This window comes from Euprymna scolopes, chromosome 20, assembly GCF_053919585.1.
Source record: "Euprymna scolopes isolate OS-2025 chromosome 20, ASM5391958v1, whole genome shotgun sequence".
Taxonomy (NCBI): Eukaryota; Metazoa; Mollusca; class Cephalopoda; order Sepiida; family Sepiolidae; genus Euprymna; species Euprymna scolopes.
In genome coordinates this window covers 1617278-1633000 of record NC_136501.1, presented here as the reverse complement: position 1 = coordinate 1633000, position 15723 = coordinate 1617278, and the positions used below count along the sequence as shown (strand labels likewise).

The window sequence follows — 15723 nt, the reverse complement described above, 5'->3', positions numbered from 1 at the left end:
ACTGCTAAAAACAGCCTATCCTGCCTTGACAGAGTACAAAATAGACTTTGTGGCTTAGTGGGGGATGCCCTTTTTTCTACCCTGCAACCTCTCTCCCACAGAAGAGACGTTGCGAGCCTATCCTTGTTTTATCGTTATTTCCATGGCAGGTGCTAGTCTGAACTCCAATCTGTGGTCCCTCCTCGCCAATCCTTCACGAAAAACACCCGTCAAGCTGAATCCACTGTGAAAAATTTCCCCCACTCTTTATCTGTGCCTAAATCAAAATGTGGATTCCATGAACAAAGCTTCTTTCTTAGAAGTGCACGCCTATGAAACTCTGTTCCATCTGCCTGCTTCCCACCTGCCTACAACTTGGATGTCTTCAAGTCCAACGTTAACAAATTCCTAATGAACCGCCCTCGTAAGTAAACACTTCATTAAATCTCCACACTAACATACTGTACTTGCAATAACCCTTATCCCTGAGTGGGTTCCAGGCCTTGATAAGTGGTGATCACTGTGTAAAAAAAAAATAAAAAGTAAAACTTGTATCTATACTAAAAAAAATTCACCCTATATAAAACTTTTTAAATGTGTATGATGTACATACAGTGATGAAACAAAAATATCATATTCCAAAAATTATGTAAATTTATCAAATAACTTTATCTCTAAAGAAAAATCCTTTTTAAGCAATCAATGAGAATGAGGTATTACAGCATAAATCTAATATGGGGTTATCTCCCTTAGTTTCCTGTGACTTTTTTTTTTTTTTTTTTTTTTTTTTTCAGGATGTAAGGCAAGGCAGTCATTCCTTGGATACCGAATTTTTGAATAAGACTACTTGATCAAATTACATGATTTTTAGAATATGATTTTGTTTCATTACAGGCATCCTACAGATTTAAGCACCATTTTTTTTTCTTATAAATTTATAAGGAAAAAAAATTGCTTCATTAGAATTAAACTTATTTTAAATTAAATTGCAGAAAAATCATTGTATGTACCTGTCACATAAGTAATATTCCAGAAATCACATAAATTAATCAAGTTTTTTGTTTTTAATAGAAAATATTTTACTGTTAAGTGATTTTAAATGGTAAATTAAATTCTATTATAGGGTTGATTTTGAACACTTTATTTATAAAACTTGGCAAATCTAAACATAATGTCTTGTTTAGTCATCAAATTTGATTTACTTTTTTTAAAAAAAATGTATTATCAGATTTTTTTAATTACAATTTACGATTGTTTTTTTTTAGAATATGAAATCTTCATTCTGTAAAGGTTTTTAAAGATATTTCTATATTTTATTAAATTTTATTATCCTAATCGGTGAAAAACTGGTTATTTGAAAATTTGAGTTTGTTCCCTCGTTCCTTGCTGATAGTTATTCACTCTTCCCACAAATGCTATTTATTTTTTTACTCCAGAAAAAGATGTTTCCCGGACAGATCGTACCCACAAATTCTTTGAAGGCGATGGCAATCATAATCTTCAAGTACTTAATGACATTCTCAGAACTTACTGCATGTATAACTTTGATCTCAGTAAGTGTAAAACAAAATCACATTTTTATCATTTACAAGAAACATTGTCATTTTTTATTTGTTGCGTTAAATTGGACTAAGTTTAATCTTATTATTCATCCAATATTGGATTATGATTACAAGGTGGAACGATAAACTTGTTGCCCTCAAGAAAATAACACTACAGCTTTATTTTTATACTTTTATTGAAAATTTGTATGTATTATAAAAATTATGAAAAATAATTACAAGTAAAAATAAAATTTATCAAATTAGTTTTAATGTGAAAAAAGTTAATTCAGGGGAGGTAATGACAATCTATAATTTTGACTTATCTCCCTTGTCTTCCTTACTTTCAGTGATGATTTGTCAGACCGCTAGTAACTTTTTTGTTAAAGTCTTTGTATCATTTGGATTAAACAAAGTTTTTAAACTACATCTTGTTAAAATAAACTGATAACATGAGACGCATGCGTTTAAAAAAAAATAAAAAATGATAAAAAAATAAATACTGAAACTTTATTTTTTGTAAATGTTATGTTTCTAAGAGCTTACAATTGGTTAATGAATTTAATAAAAAAAACTTTAATTATAAGTTATAAATAACCTGTCTTCCCTGATAATTTATCTTTATAATTTGTATAATCTTACTTTTAATTATATCTAAAAATTCAAAACCTTAGAATGCAAAGCTTATCTCTCCTTTTTCTCCTGATAAAAAAAAAAACATGGCAACTTTTACATGATTACATCGACTGAAATGTTGTGCAGATAATTCTACAGGTGAGAATAATTGTCTGATTAATCCAAATACAAACATTCATACCTCACCTCAAAAATTCAGAATAGATAAAAGTTTCATTTTGCAAATTTTTACTTGTTTTTGATTAAGGGAGGTTAACCAAAAAAAAAAAAACGCTTCAAAATGTTAATTTTTAAATTAACTTTTCCTGTACATAAATTTTCTTTTAAAAAGTTATCCTTTTAATACTTTTGTTAAAATTGGGGTTTCCAATTCTTCTAAAAGACAAATTAGTATTTTTTTTCCATCCCCTCTCCCTCAATCTGTGTCTGGTGGTTCTCACATCTCATCTTTAAACCGTTCAATGTTTTGTTTGTCAGGTTATGTCCAAGGAATGAGTGATTTGCTGTCTCCAATTTTGGTTATTATGGAAAATGAAGTTGATGCCTTTTGGTGCTTTGCTGGATTTATGGACAAAGTGGTCAGTTATTTTATTTTATTTTTTTGTTAGGATTAATACTGGTATGAAAGAACAAATGCTGCATTGGGGTTATGCAAGGTGGGGGGCTAAGAGTATGAATACATCTCTCCTCCTTCTTTCATTCAGTCAAGAGTCAATAGCAGAACAAGGAAAACTGAATTATTGTATGATTGGACGTATGAAAAGAACTGTTGAATCTATTTTCTGTTTTTAAAGCAATAACAGTTGTATTTGTTTTCAGTTTTACTTCTGTGTAATGCCTTCAAAATTAAAGGACCCCTCTCTTAGGGGCTTACACTTTATATCTATATGAGATGCATAGATGCAAAAACATCTGAGTGTTCAACTAAAGTTCTCTTTTGGCCTTTTAACATAAAGTAAAATAAGGGAAGAGCATTAATTTTCCTCTCTCCAATTGACTGTCATAGTGTATCTTTTGATCTTATTGAATTACAGAAGCAGAATTCATCTAGTTTGGTGAAGTATCAGTTTGGTACTCTTACCTGAAGTAACATTGATGTGAGAAGTTTATTTGTATTTTGAATATTTGGCCATGGTTTACTTGAAGGGAAAATTATCCGCGTGGCAGATTGTCCTGACAAATGTTTGTACAAAGAGACTAAAGCCAATCGAAGTAATGTAATTTAATGTAATTCATGAGAGCGACATAATGAATGGAATCCTGCCCCCCCCCCCACACACACACAGACAAAGTATACAATGCTAAATCTTTTCAAATTTAAAAAAAAAATGAAGTTATAACATATCGGTACAATAAATGTATTATGGATTAACACCCTCCAATGAGTTTCTTTTTTTTTTTTTTTGCGATTACATGTCGTTAGACAAATTGCTAATTGAATTTAAGGTTAAAGGATTTATTAAAGGTGGGAAATGCCACTCGCACTTAGGATTGGTTGTAGGCTTAAGCAAAGGGTTTCTTTTGGGGGTGGGGACTCGCCATTCAGACTTGAGGTTATTGGTGGGGTAAGTATTTATTTATTTTTTTACTAACATTTCATAAGTTGGTATGTGCGTGCATACATGTGACACCACTGCAGAATGTCCTTCTAAACACTAAAATCCACATCTTGTCTGAGACCATGTTTGTTGGTTGGATCAGTTCAGCTCCTCATCTCTGTCTCCTAAAGCTCTTTCGAACTAGTCCAAGCCACAATATAGCGACCTTGATGTCTGGTTCTTTACTCACACCTTGATTAACTATTTTCGATCGCTTTTGTGAACCACTTTCTCTGTCTTTTGGCTACATTTTTTATACTTTTTGTTTTGCTGATCAACTGTTTTTTTTTTTGTTTTTTTTTAATTTAATATAAACAAATCTATCAGCTGAATTTTTCAGTGCCAATGTTAAACATATTTCTTTTCTTGTAGAGTTCAAACTTTGAGATGGACCAACAAGGAATGAAAACACAATTAGCTCAGATGCATACACTGATGCATTTTGTTGATCCAGAGCTTTGCAGTTATCTTGGTAAAGAAATACTCTTATTCTGAATTTGTCAAATAAAAATTTTGAAATTTGTCCTAAAAAAAACAAAACACATAAGACAACGACTGTCAAAAAAAAAGTTTGTATGTGTCATAAGTTTGGCCAAACTTTGACTTCTGCCATCTTGCATAAACATGTTTTTGCGGAATAAAGTTTTAGAAACTTTTTTGCAAAGGGTGGGATCATATTCTATATAGTGGGAAATACTGTATTATAAAAATTCAAAATATTTGTTTGATAAATGTAAATTTTCATTTTTTAAATTTTTTTAAAATTTTTATTTTATTTTATTTTATTTTTTTTTTTTTTCAGAAAGCCATGATTCTGGAAATTTCTATTTCTGCTTCCGGTGGCTTCTAATCGTATTTAAAAGAGAATTTAGTTTTCCAGATATTCAGAGATTGTGGGAGGTAAGATTGTCTAGCATGTATTCACCTTTTTTTCGTTTCTTTCGCTTTTTCTCTTTCTCACTTTCGCACTCTGTCACCTTTTGTGTACATTGGCACCGTCTTTGTCTGCAACTGCCACTTTTGAATTGACAGCATCGGACACAAACCAGCATCATAAAGTACAAGAATTCAATTTTTTTTTCCTTGTATTCGACCGTCGCCTGAAAAACATGATTGAACTGTTCCACCAAATCACCATTAGTATGTGTATCTACTGAACTCCAATCAATGGTTCCCCCTTGCCAAACTTTCACAAAAACCACTCGACTCTCTACAACCACTATATATGATTTTCCCCACTCTTTGTCTGTGCCTAAATCTAAATGCAGATTCCATGAACGAAGCTTCTTTCCTAGAACTGCCTTCCTGTGAAACATTGTTCCGCTGTCCTGCTTTCCAGCTGAATACAACATGGTTATTTTCAAATCCAATGTAAACAAATTCTACCCAATTTGCACCATTAATTACTATACTACTACCTTATGTTCATTAACCTTTATCCTCGAGTGATCTTCACGCCTTGATAAGTCATGACTTCCAAGTAAAAAAACTTCCTCACTCTGTAAGTTAGGATGAGGGACTTACACCTGGGAAAAGAAACTTTGACCTTCCACTTGTGGCAGCACTAACACGAGACTTAAAACGCCACTCTTATATTACGTCTTTCAAATTAAAAAAAAATTTATTTTGAAACTTGTCGGTTTGAAAATATTAATGGTTTCTTTACAAAAAAATAATGCAATTTGTCTTAATTATTAAGAGGGACCTGGGTGGGGAGTTTGGCAGCAAGATGTTTGTCCACATTACACTTAAATTTCTGCACGTTTTATGATTAAGAGCAGAGAGGGAATTCCAAAGGTAAACAGTTTGAAGAAAGGATCCGAGAAATGTTTTTGGAAATCTAAGAATTTCTACAGTGAATGAGTGATATTTGATGCTCGTCAGGTGGTCCGGAAGTATTTTCACTTTTTTTTTTTTTTTTTTTTTTTAACGATTGTAGCGCTGGGTATGAGGCAGCCGCCAAAATAGCTGCCATCATTGTCCTGCTTTTTTGGGGAGTTACAAGTAAGTTAATAGGAACACATTCCATGGAAGTACTTGTGTGTAAAAAAAAAAAAAATTATTAGATGGTTAAAGTCAGTCTGTATTATATTTCTCATACTTAGGTTTTGTATCAGAATGCCTCAGATAAGTATTGTTAATCAAAAAATTTTGATTAAACGAACAGTTCGATTTTGGCAAAAGTTAACATCACAAGTATATTTAAGAAATGGTAGGTTATCTACAATGTAGACCGTAATGTATTGTGTACTAAATCATTGCTGGGAGGCATGTGAAGCTTCATCCGTGTGTAGCGCAGTGGGTCACCTACTAGAGCAGTCAATCAATTGATTTGATTGAAAAATAGGTGATTTCACATATTTCAGTAATTCCTCATTTGATCCAGGGCAGCATCTTTCTACTAGTACCACCTCGAAACTTGCATGTCCGTAGATTACTGTAAAATAAAAGTAAATATTTTTTATGTCCAAAAATATGGGCGATTTTTTCCCTTTTTTTTTTAGGAAAAAGATCTTCATGGTTGAAAACGATATTAACCATATCATTGTTTAAAAATCAACACACATATATATATATATATATATAGTGTTATAATGGAATAATTCCAGAGGAAATCCGGGTATGAGAGCTCAATGTGGTAAACAGAGCAATAATATATATATATATATATATATATATATGAGAATGTATGTGAGGACACTTTTCAACCTATATACCCAAATCATCTGGAAAAAAATGGCTGCTAAGGGGTGAAAATTGAAAAATTGGTATTTGTGGATCGTCAGATTTTTATCTGTTTGCCAATTGTTTCATGACTGTGCATGCACGAACATATTAATTTCCTTATGAAATAAGTAGGTTTGAAAACACTTGTAAGATCATAAACAAGCTGGCCTAATGGTTATCGTACTTAACTCGCTGTCTTTAGTTTTTGGTTTCAATCTTGGTTTGAGTTTAATTTTTATTTTTTTAATTTTTTTTTTTTTTTTTTTTTTTTTTAACATTTTCACCCCAAACAAGGCACAATGAAACTTTGAAGTAGGGGGCTACTATCAAGGACATAAGTTGCAGAGATACTATGTAGGGAGTTGAGTAGCAAGATGTCTGTTCACATTACACTTGAACTTCTGCATGTCAGTACAGTGGAGAAAACAGAAACCCGGAAGGGAGTTCCAAAGTCTAGCATTTCTGGGGAAGAAACTATTAGAGGCGAAGGCTTTCTTATATCTAGGATCACTACTGTGTAGGGGTGAGACTTTACTTCTTCTTGGGATTATCGGGTATTTTCGTTGAGAGGGTGCAAGAGCTTGTTTGTTGGAGCATCCATCATTAAAATACTTGTAAAACAGATGGAGGGATGCAACATTTTATCGATGGGACAACGTTGAAGCTTAGATGACAGTTTCGAGCCTATCAGGTTGGTGACTCTTTTGAACCCTGTCCAGGAGTGAGACTAGTAGCAAATACGACAACCCAAATGTGTCAACAATATTCCATACATGGGCGAATGGTGGCCTTGTAGAGGTACAGGATACTTTCAGGCTTAAGTAACTTTCTAGCACGATAGAGAGAACCCACCTTCTTTGCAGCAGCCTTGGCTATGCTCTCGATGTATCTATTCCAACTCGTAGCTTGACCAAAGTACTTTCAAGTAATGTATCTTTCGATTGTTTTCACTGATCTTCAAGCAGATTTGTTTGTGCAGCAATGTTTTAAATGTACACTTTGGTGACTAGATACTATATGCAACATGTGATCACATGCAAAGTGCAGTAACTAATTAAGAATTGAATAAAAAAAATTTTTTTTCTGTATTTTTGTCGGCTAAGGATTTGAAGTCGTTAACTAAGTTAGGCATTTTAAAATCTTGTGGCTAGACTTGTAATTGATACAGTGCTTCAAGGATCTTTTAGTGTTTTTACATTGGAATTATGGTGTATAATTTTTGTTTACTGAGGTTTTTGAATTGTGAAAAGAGGGCAATTATGTTGGCAGATTTAGTCTGAGATTTGATGTGAGCCTTTGGGAAAATGTACTTGTGTATTCGATGTAACAATTATCTTTTGGAAGTACGATCTCCCAAATGGAGCAAGGATGATTTTCTGTTTGATAAACTATATTTTATTATGCATCAACTTACCATCTATTTTACAGGCTGGCATGTGTTGGACAGCTTTAAGAAATTCTAAACCCATCTTTGGCCAGATCTTTATCCTTCTTTTGCTTAAATCCATGCTTATCATTTCTTCCTGTTTTTCTTGGCCTTTCCTGCCAATTGACCCTGCTACTTCAACTGTTCTATATATACTAACCCAATAACTCATCCAGTCTTTCAATGTGACCAAATCAACAGTCATCTGTTCTGCACACATCTCTACTGTTCAGATTTAATCTTTCTCTGAAATCCTCAAATCTAAATTTACTTTTAAGATTCTCATTACCATTTCTCTTCATGCAACACATATCCTCAAACATCATTGCATAAACACTATTAAAATTTTTTTTTTTTTTTTTTTTTTTTTTTTTCCACAGGTTTTGTGGACTGAAAAGCCGTGTCGCAATTATCATTTACTTATCTGTTTAGCCATTTTGGATTCAGAAAGAGCAACATTAATGGAAAACCGATTTGGTTTCACTGAAATCTTAAAGGTAAGGACAAAAATTATTGTTCAAAGAAGTTTTTAAAATTTTTATTGGTAATTATTTGGAATTGTCCATATTAAAAATCTGTATGTACATATACGTGACTGATCATGTTCTAAAAATCATGTAAATCGAGCAAGTGTGTGTATGTATGTATGTATGTATATATATATATATATATATATATATATATTATTGGAATGAAAAGGCGAATGGGTTTCCCCCCTAACATCTCCCACATTTGGGCTCCAAGGAGGGTGGGGAGCAAGAAAAATGAAAAACTAATCAACAACTATACATGGATCTAATAATTAAATAACTCTGAAAAACCAAGAGAACTCACTCTGACGTTTCAGATGTCACCAGCTCAGTGAGCAAGAATTTAATCTTGGACATATTGATAAAGAAAACTTCCCAAGATTCATAGTTATTGAAACCTTTGAAAGAAAAAAGACCAGCGATCTGTCTCTATTTCTAATTGAAAAGGTATTAACTGAAAATAGTAATCCTAAAACAGTTAATGAAAAATGGTAACCTACTTGTTATGGTAGACAATTAAAAAGATGCAAAAAACCTTAGGAATGGAAAAGTCCATATTTATAAATGCAAGACTTTTGCCCACAAAAGGTTAAACACTTCAAAAGGCGTCATAAGAAGCCATGAATTAATCTTAGCTACAACAAAAATCAAAAATGCTCTAAGGAAACGGAGTAATTGATCATGTCTGAATCAATATAAAAGGAACGATCAATCCATACGTACCAGATCTATAATAACCAGATCTATAATAACCAAAAAATTACTAACAAGAAAGAAATGGTAAATTGTCTTGAAATTTTGCAAAAAAAATTCTCCTCCAAAAACTCTAACCAAAAATTCCAAATTATCAAGGAAAAAGCAGAAAAGAAAAATCTCCAGTTTCAGACAAATAATACAGAAAAATACAGCCAGCCATTTTCTAAAAATGAATTGAAAGTATATCTAAGCAAAGCTCACGACTCCGCTGTTGGCCCTAATCAAATCCACTATCAATTTATAAAACAACTTCCTGATACGTCTACAGACTACCTACTACAAATATTTAATGCTATTTGGGAAAGTGGCAACGTCCCTGAAATATGGAGGCAGGCTATATTAATCCCTATATCTAAATCCTCAAAGGACTCTACAAATCCCATGAATTACTGACATATAGCACTCACTAGCTGTATTTCCAAAATAATGGCAAGAATGATTAACAGCAGATTAGTATGGTACCTTGAGACAAATAATCTGATTACAGATTATCAGTCAGGATTTAGGAATGAAAGAAGCCCCATGGACCACCTGATTTGGCTAGAAACCTTCATCAGAGAAGCTTTTATCAAGAAAGAACATTTTACAGCAGTCTTTCAATATTGAAAAAGCATACGACTCGGCATGGAGGCATGGCATTATAAAAGATCTACAAGAACTAAGATTAAAAGGCAGAATGCCCATTTTTATCACAAGTTTTATAAATGATAGACAATGTATGATTAGGTGATACTCTATCCATCAGTAAAAAACAAGAAACGGGGGTACCACAAGGAAGCATCCTGTCTGTCACACTTTTTAGCATTAAAATAAATAACATCGTCAAAAATATAAATGTAGGAACAGAATGTGCCCTATATGTGCATGATTTCCTGATCTGTTATAGATCAAAATATATTACAAGAATAGAACGCCATTTACAACTGTGTCTAAACGAAATAAATGAATGGACAACAAAAAACGGGTTTAAATTTTCAAAAGAAAAAAAACAAAAGCCATCCATTTCTGCCAAATCCGGAAAATGCACCATGACCCAATACTGAAACTGGACAATGAAATTATACCTATAGTTGATCAGTATAAATATTTGGGCATCATCTTCGATAAAAAGCTAACATTCATTCCCCATATTAAATACCTCAAACAAAAATGCAACAAAGCCATCCAACTCTTAAAAGTAGTAGCTCATACAGACTGGGGTGCAGACAAAGACTCGGTAATTAAATCATACAGATCCCTTGTCAGATCCAAGTTGGATTATGGATGCTATATCTATGGATCCACAAGAAAGTCTTATGTAAAGGAATTAGACGTAATACATCATCAAGGGCTAAGATTGGCCCTAGGAGCCTTCCCCACCTCCCCAGTGGAAAGCTTATATGTAGAAACAGATGAACCCTCATTGTCAGAAGAGAAAAACTAGGACTACAATATAATGCAAATTTGGCTTCATGTCCAACTAATCCTGCTTATAAATGTGTCTTCCACCCCCATTACAAAAACCTCCTTGATAGAAAAGAAAATGCTATAAAACCATTTAGCCTACGTATGGAAGAATCCATAAATAAAACCCAGATAGATATTGCAACAATACATGAATCTGTAAAACCTAAATATCCCCCCCCCCGGCTGACAAAACAACCAAAAATAATATCAAACCTTATTAAATACCCTAAGACAAAAACCAATCCAATCGTATATCAAGAAAAATTCCAAATAATTAAAGATAAATATTCCAGACACTCAACAATTTATACAGATGGTTCAAAAGATGGAGATAACGTTGGATGTGCAGCCATACACAATGAAACAATCCTAATCAAAAGATTACCAGACAAAGCATCGATCTAAAGTGCCGAAGTATCAGCCATTGGTATGGCATTCGATCTTATAGAATCTTCTAAAGATAAACAATTCATGATCTGTTCGGATGCCAAATCAGTACTCGAAACACTGGAAAACAGGAAACCAACGAACCCAATAATCACGAAAACCCTAAATAGATTTGATGATATTCCTAATGATAAAAACATTCTCTTTTGTTGGATACGCAGTCATATCAACATAAAGGGTAATGATAGAACTGACAAAGCAGCAAAAGCAGCACTAAATTTGACCATAACCAAAGATAAGATCCCTCATACCGATCTAAAACGAATCATTAATAAATATATTAGAAACACATGGCAGGAGTCGTGGAACTCCTTTACTAAAAACAAGCTATACCAAATCCAGGAAACCATAGGAAAACAGAAACCAAACAAAAGAATGACCAAAAAGGAGGAAATTATAACAAGACTCTGAATAGGTCATACCTCTATAACCCTAACCTACTCAAAAAAACAAGCCCCACCCTGCATACCCTGTCAGGAGCCATACACAGTCGATCATATATTAACAAGATGTGAAGACTTGAAAACAAACCGACTGAATCTATATAATGAAAAAACTGTAAAGAACATATTCACTCATGTAGACCCAACTACCCTTAAGTATCTGAAGATAACAGGGTTACTCAACAAAATTTAATAAATAAAAACAATATCTAACTATATAAACATAGACATTAACACCAGATACATAAAACTTATAACTATTATTGTATATGAAAAAAAAGACTCCGACATTAAATGCCCACATAGGTTGATATGCCATAAAATCTCTCTTCTGACTTTGAGTACGTGGAGCAGCGATGTGAAAGGTGGATGGTTAATTTTAACACATTTAAAACCAAGCTTCTATCTTTTCACCACCAATGCTCTGATCCTCATTTGGCCCCAATTGATATGAATGTCTCATCTTCAAGAAGCTTCAAGCTCCTTCCATTGACTTTCACTCCTGACCCGAAATGAAAGCTTCACATCTAATCTATTGTGAAGAATGCTGCAAAAAATGGTTGTCTTTCTGCTGCTCCAGAAGGTCTCATTCCTGACACAATCGTTTACTTGTATGTGGAGGAGCCACTCTAGCCCCACCCCCACCCCCATCCTACTTTAACAGTTCAAAATAGGTTTTGAAATACAAGTGACTCCTTCCTCCTATTTCTCACAGCAGACACATTGCAAGCGTAGCTCTGCTCTATTTTCACGGCAAGTGCTTGTCTGAGCTTCAATCTGATCTCCCGTTGCCAAATTTTCACAAAAAGCATTCCTTTAGCTGCAAGTTCCATGAACAAAGCTTCTTTCCTAGAATTGCCTGTCTGTGGAATTGTTCTGCTTGCTTTCCAGCTGATTTACAACTTGGTTATCAAGTTCAATGTCAACAAATTCTTCTTGAGCTGCCCCTTAGTCAATTTCTACTCAATTACCATCACTGTACACTCCTTAACCATTATCCTTGAGTGGTCTCTAAGCTTTGATGCGTGGTGACTCTTGTCAAAAGCATAAAATCATTTTTTTTTAACCAGAAAGTGTAGAAAAATTTAAAAGTAAAATCCTAGCTTTTACAAAAGTTTTGGATTTCTGGAGTTTGAGTTATCTCCTTTTGTTTGTTGAACATTGCTCCGTCTTCGTTTCCTGATAAAATTTGATTTTCTTAGTTAAAAAAACTACTAGGTCAATTTACATGATTTTTAGAATATGGCATTTTTCATTCCATTACAGGTTATATATTTTAACAGATTTAAAAAAAAATTTTTTTTTTTAAATCTGTTGAATTCTAAATAAGAACCATTTTATTTTTTATTTTACTCTTTTGAAATTTTTCTACACTTTCTTTGCTTCGGACACACAAGTTGAGTATATGTAAAGGATTCTCTTAACTAATTAACCAATCATAAAGTTTGAAACTCAGCTGAAAATTGCACACGCATATTTCCATTTCTAATCTGAATGTTTATAAGTTTGCCTTTTTACTCTTGTTTTTGTATGTAAGCTGCTTCTCTTGAGGAGAAGCATTTAGCTTTGAAATGGGTTCTTTTCCACTTTCCTCTCATTTTCGTCCTCATTGATCTGATGCAACTTTTATTCTTTCTAATATATTTTGAAATTGTAATTAAAGGTCTGGAATTTTTTTTTTTTTTTTTTTGAATATGCTAATAACGTGAACTGTTATCAAAATGAATGTACTTCATCTTTTATTTCCTCTCCGCAGCACATAAATGACATGTGTTTCACGATCAACGTGGATCAAATGTTAAACAAAGCTGAAAGTATTTACTTACAGCTGAAAAAGACCAAGAAACTTCCGCTGCCAATAAAAGAAATGCTTGAAATGGATGCCTCATCACCTTCAAGTTCCAACAGCAGTTCCAGTTGTACAACTCCCTCAGGTTTGACAGCACCAGCACTTCCTTCCAATTTGAAAGAAAACTGTGCACACGCTTCCGGCAGTGGTATGGGGCGGATGAGCCCTGATGACAGTAGTATTGAAATCTTGCCAGAAAACTGTGAGCCTTCAACTTCAGGACTGCATAATTATTACTTGTGAATATAAATGTCTAATAGCAACTGATCCTATTTTTTTTTTTTTTTTTTTTTTTTGAGGGGATCCTTTCTTGGTATCTGTTGAATGAGAGCCGTAATCCTGCTGAGTATGATTTTAAGCTCAATTAATTTCTGTGCAAAAACATTGTCTACTTTTTTAGCTCTTAACTGAAATTACTGTGAGCTGCGATTTGGAAGTTTAGAAAAAAAAGGTGTGAATGGATTTAGTAAACCAATTGACGCTTATTTAGCGTTAAACCTATTCTAAAATAAATTGCAGAAAAATTCTTTGTATGTACCCATTAGAGAACTAAGATGTCATATTCCAAAAATCCAATAAATTGATCAAGTAGTTTGTTTTCAAGTTTTAGCAATTTGTACTATACTGTAGAAATTACAAGGTTAATTTGTAGTTCGGATTGAGTTGCCTTCCTTCAGTAAACATGGCAGATCAAAACACACTATCTTGTTTCCTCAAAATTTGATTTCCCTTTTTTTTTTTTAAAAAAAAAAAAAAAGCACTTTATCAATTTGTAATTTTTTTTTTTTTTTTTTTTAAATGTGTTCTGTGATCAGTCTGCTCCATACATCATAGTTTTAAGATTTTTCTGTTTTTGTTTTGAAAATAGGTTAAATAAGCACCAACCAATCTTGTATCAAAAATTATTTAGTTTAGAATTTCACTTCCGATTTCATTTTCTCCATTCCTTCTCTTCACTTGGTTGTCAAATCTTCTCATATTTTTCCCCCACCATTCCCCTCCTCTCGGCCTGAATGAATTGTTAGAGCACAAAAATGAAAATTTTTTTTCAAAATGATTTAATCCTGTGAAAATTCTATCGTGTTTTGGGTCAGTAAATAAATGTTGCAAGAAATACAAATTTCAGCTTTTTATGGAAAGGAGAGAAATTCATTTCTTATATTTTTGATTTTAAATACCTAAAGTGCCGTTGACATCGGATTTGTTGGACCAAAGTATTTTGTAATTGTAGCTTTTTAATAACCTTCTCCGAATCGAACTTTGCAAATACCTGATTTCTTGACAGTTGAGATCGGGTAGGAATGTGTTTGGAAATCTAAAATTCAAAATATTTTTGTTAATATTTCACAATTGCTAGAATTTTAAAGTTTTTTTTTGTTTTGGTCGAACAACTGCAATGGCGTTGCAACGTAAATTTTGTAAATATTCTGATTTTTTTTTTTTTTTTTTTTTTTTTTTTTTTTTATGAGAATCTTTAAAGAAAATGTGGATTGTTCAATTCACTAAATTTGTCTTCCTCTTGCGTCTGTATTCAAAAAAAGTAATTCTAATACAATTGGGTTCTTTTTTTAGAGTAGTGGCTCCACGGAGAAATACAGTTTACCTTTTTGTTTATGAGCACAAATGAGTCTTAATACTTGACTTTTCTCTAAACTTTGATTCTAGCCAGTAATTACTTTCTATCATCTAATTTAAAAACTTGAGAATCAACCTGGAAACTTTTTTTTTTGTTTTTTTTTTTTTTTTTGAGAAAAGTGTAAATGAACATGTTCAACACGATTTTTAATGCGATGAATTTTGAATATGAATTTTAATGGTGGAATCCAAGTGTATTAACTGAAGTCGAAGATGCTGGTTGATTTTTATTTCCAAACTAAAGATAAACTGTATTTCTTGAAGGAGATAATAGAGAAATTTTTTTTTTTTTTATTCGAGGCTGAAGTATATAAAACCCGGCAAATAGCATTATCTCTCAATGTACATTTGCCCGTTTTAGCTTTAAATGCATACATTGAAAAGAAAATGGGGCGCACCATTCTGGAAGCAGTATGAGGCAGACAAATTTCAGTTTTATATACTTTTTACCGTCACTGAAAAGAAAACCTAGACGAACTTTTTAAATGAAACTTTTAAGGCAGATGCAAAATTAGAATTTATATATTCAGCAAAATGGTTGAAAATTTGAAAAAGTTAAACTTATTTAGAATTCTTGCATGTTTTCTGTGGAAACGTTGATTGGATTTCATCTTTGATCGTTGGCTAAGAAACATTTTAAGTTTTTAACAATTGTAAACCTTAATTTATATCTTAATATTTTTAATGCATTGCTTTTTTATTTTTATTTA

General features: G+C 32.6%; 1 protein-coding gene across 5 annotated transcripts in view; it reads left to right on the top strand.

Moving 5' to 3' along the window:
• LOC145241286 (TBC1 domain family member 15-like) overlaps nt 1-14113 on the top strand; it is a 93870-nt gene extending 79757 nt beyond the window's left edge. For 3 of the 5 annotated variants that reach the window (XM_080104031.1, XM_080104033.1, XM_080104034.1), the window contains 6 exons: nt 1416-1532; nt 2634-2734; nt 4127-4226; nt 4557-4654; nt 8288-8404; nt 13286-13759. In XM_080104031.1, the coding sequence (XP_079960157.1) occupies nt 1416-1532; nt 2634-2734; nt 4127-4226; nt 4557-4654; nt 8288-8404; nt 13286-13621 (869 nt within the window). In that variant the 3' untranslated portion in view covers nt 13622-13759. Of the gene's footprint in view, nt 1-1415; nt 1533-2633; nt 2735-4126; nt 4227-4556; nt 4655-8287; nt 8405-13285 lie in introns of all 5 variants that reach the window. The other 2 variants (XM_080104032.1, XM_080104030.1) reach the window with 1 other exon arrangement.
• Nucleotides 14114-15723: the final 1610 nt, after the last annotated feature.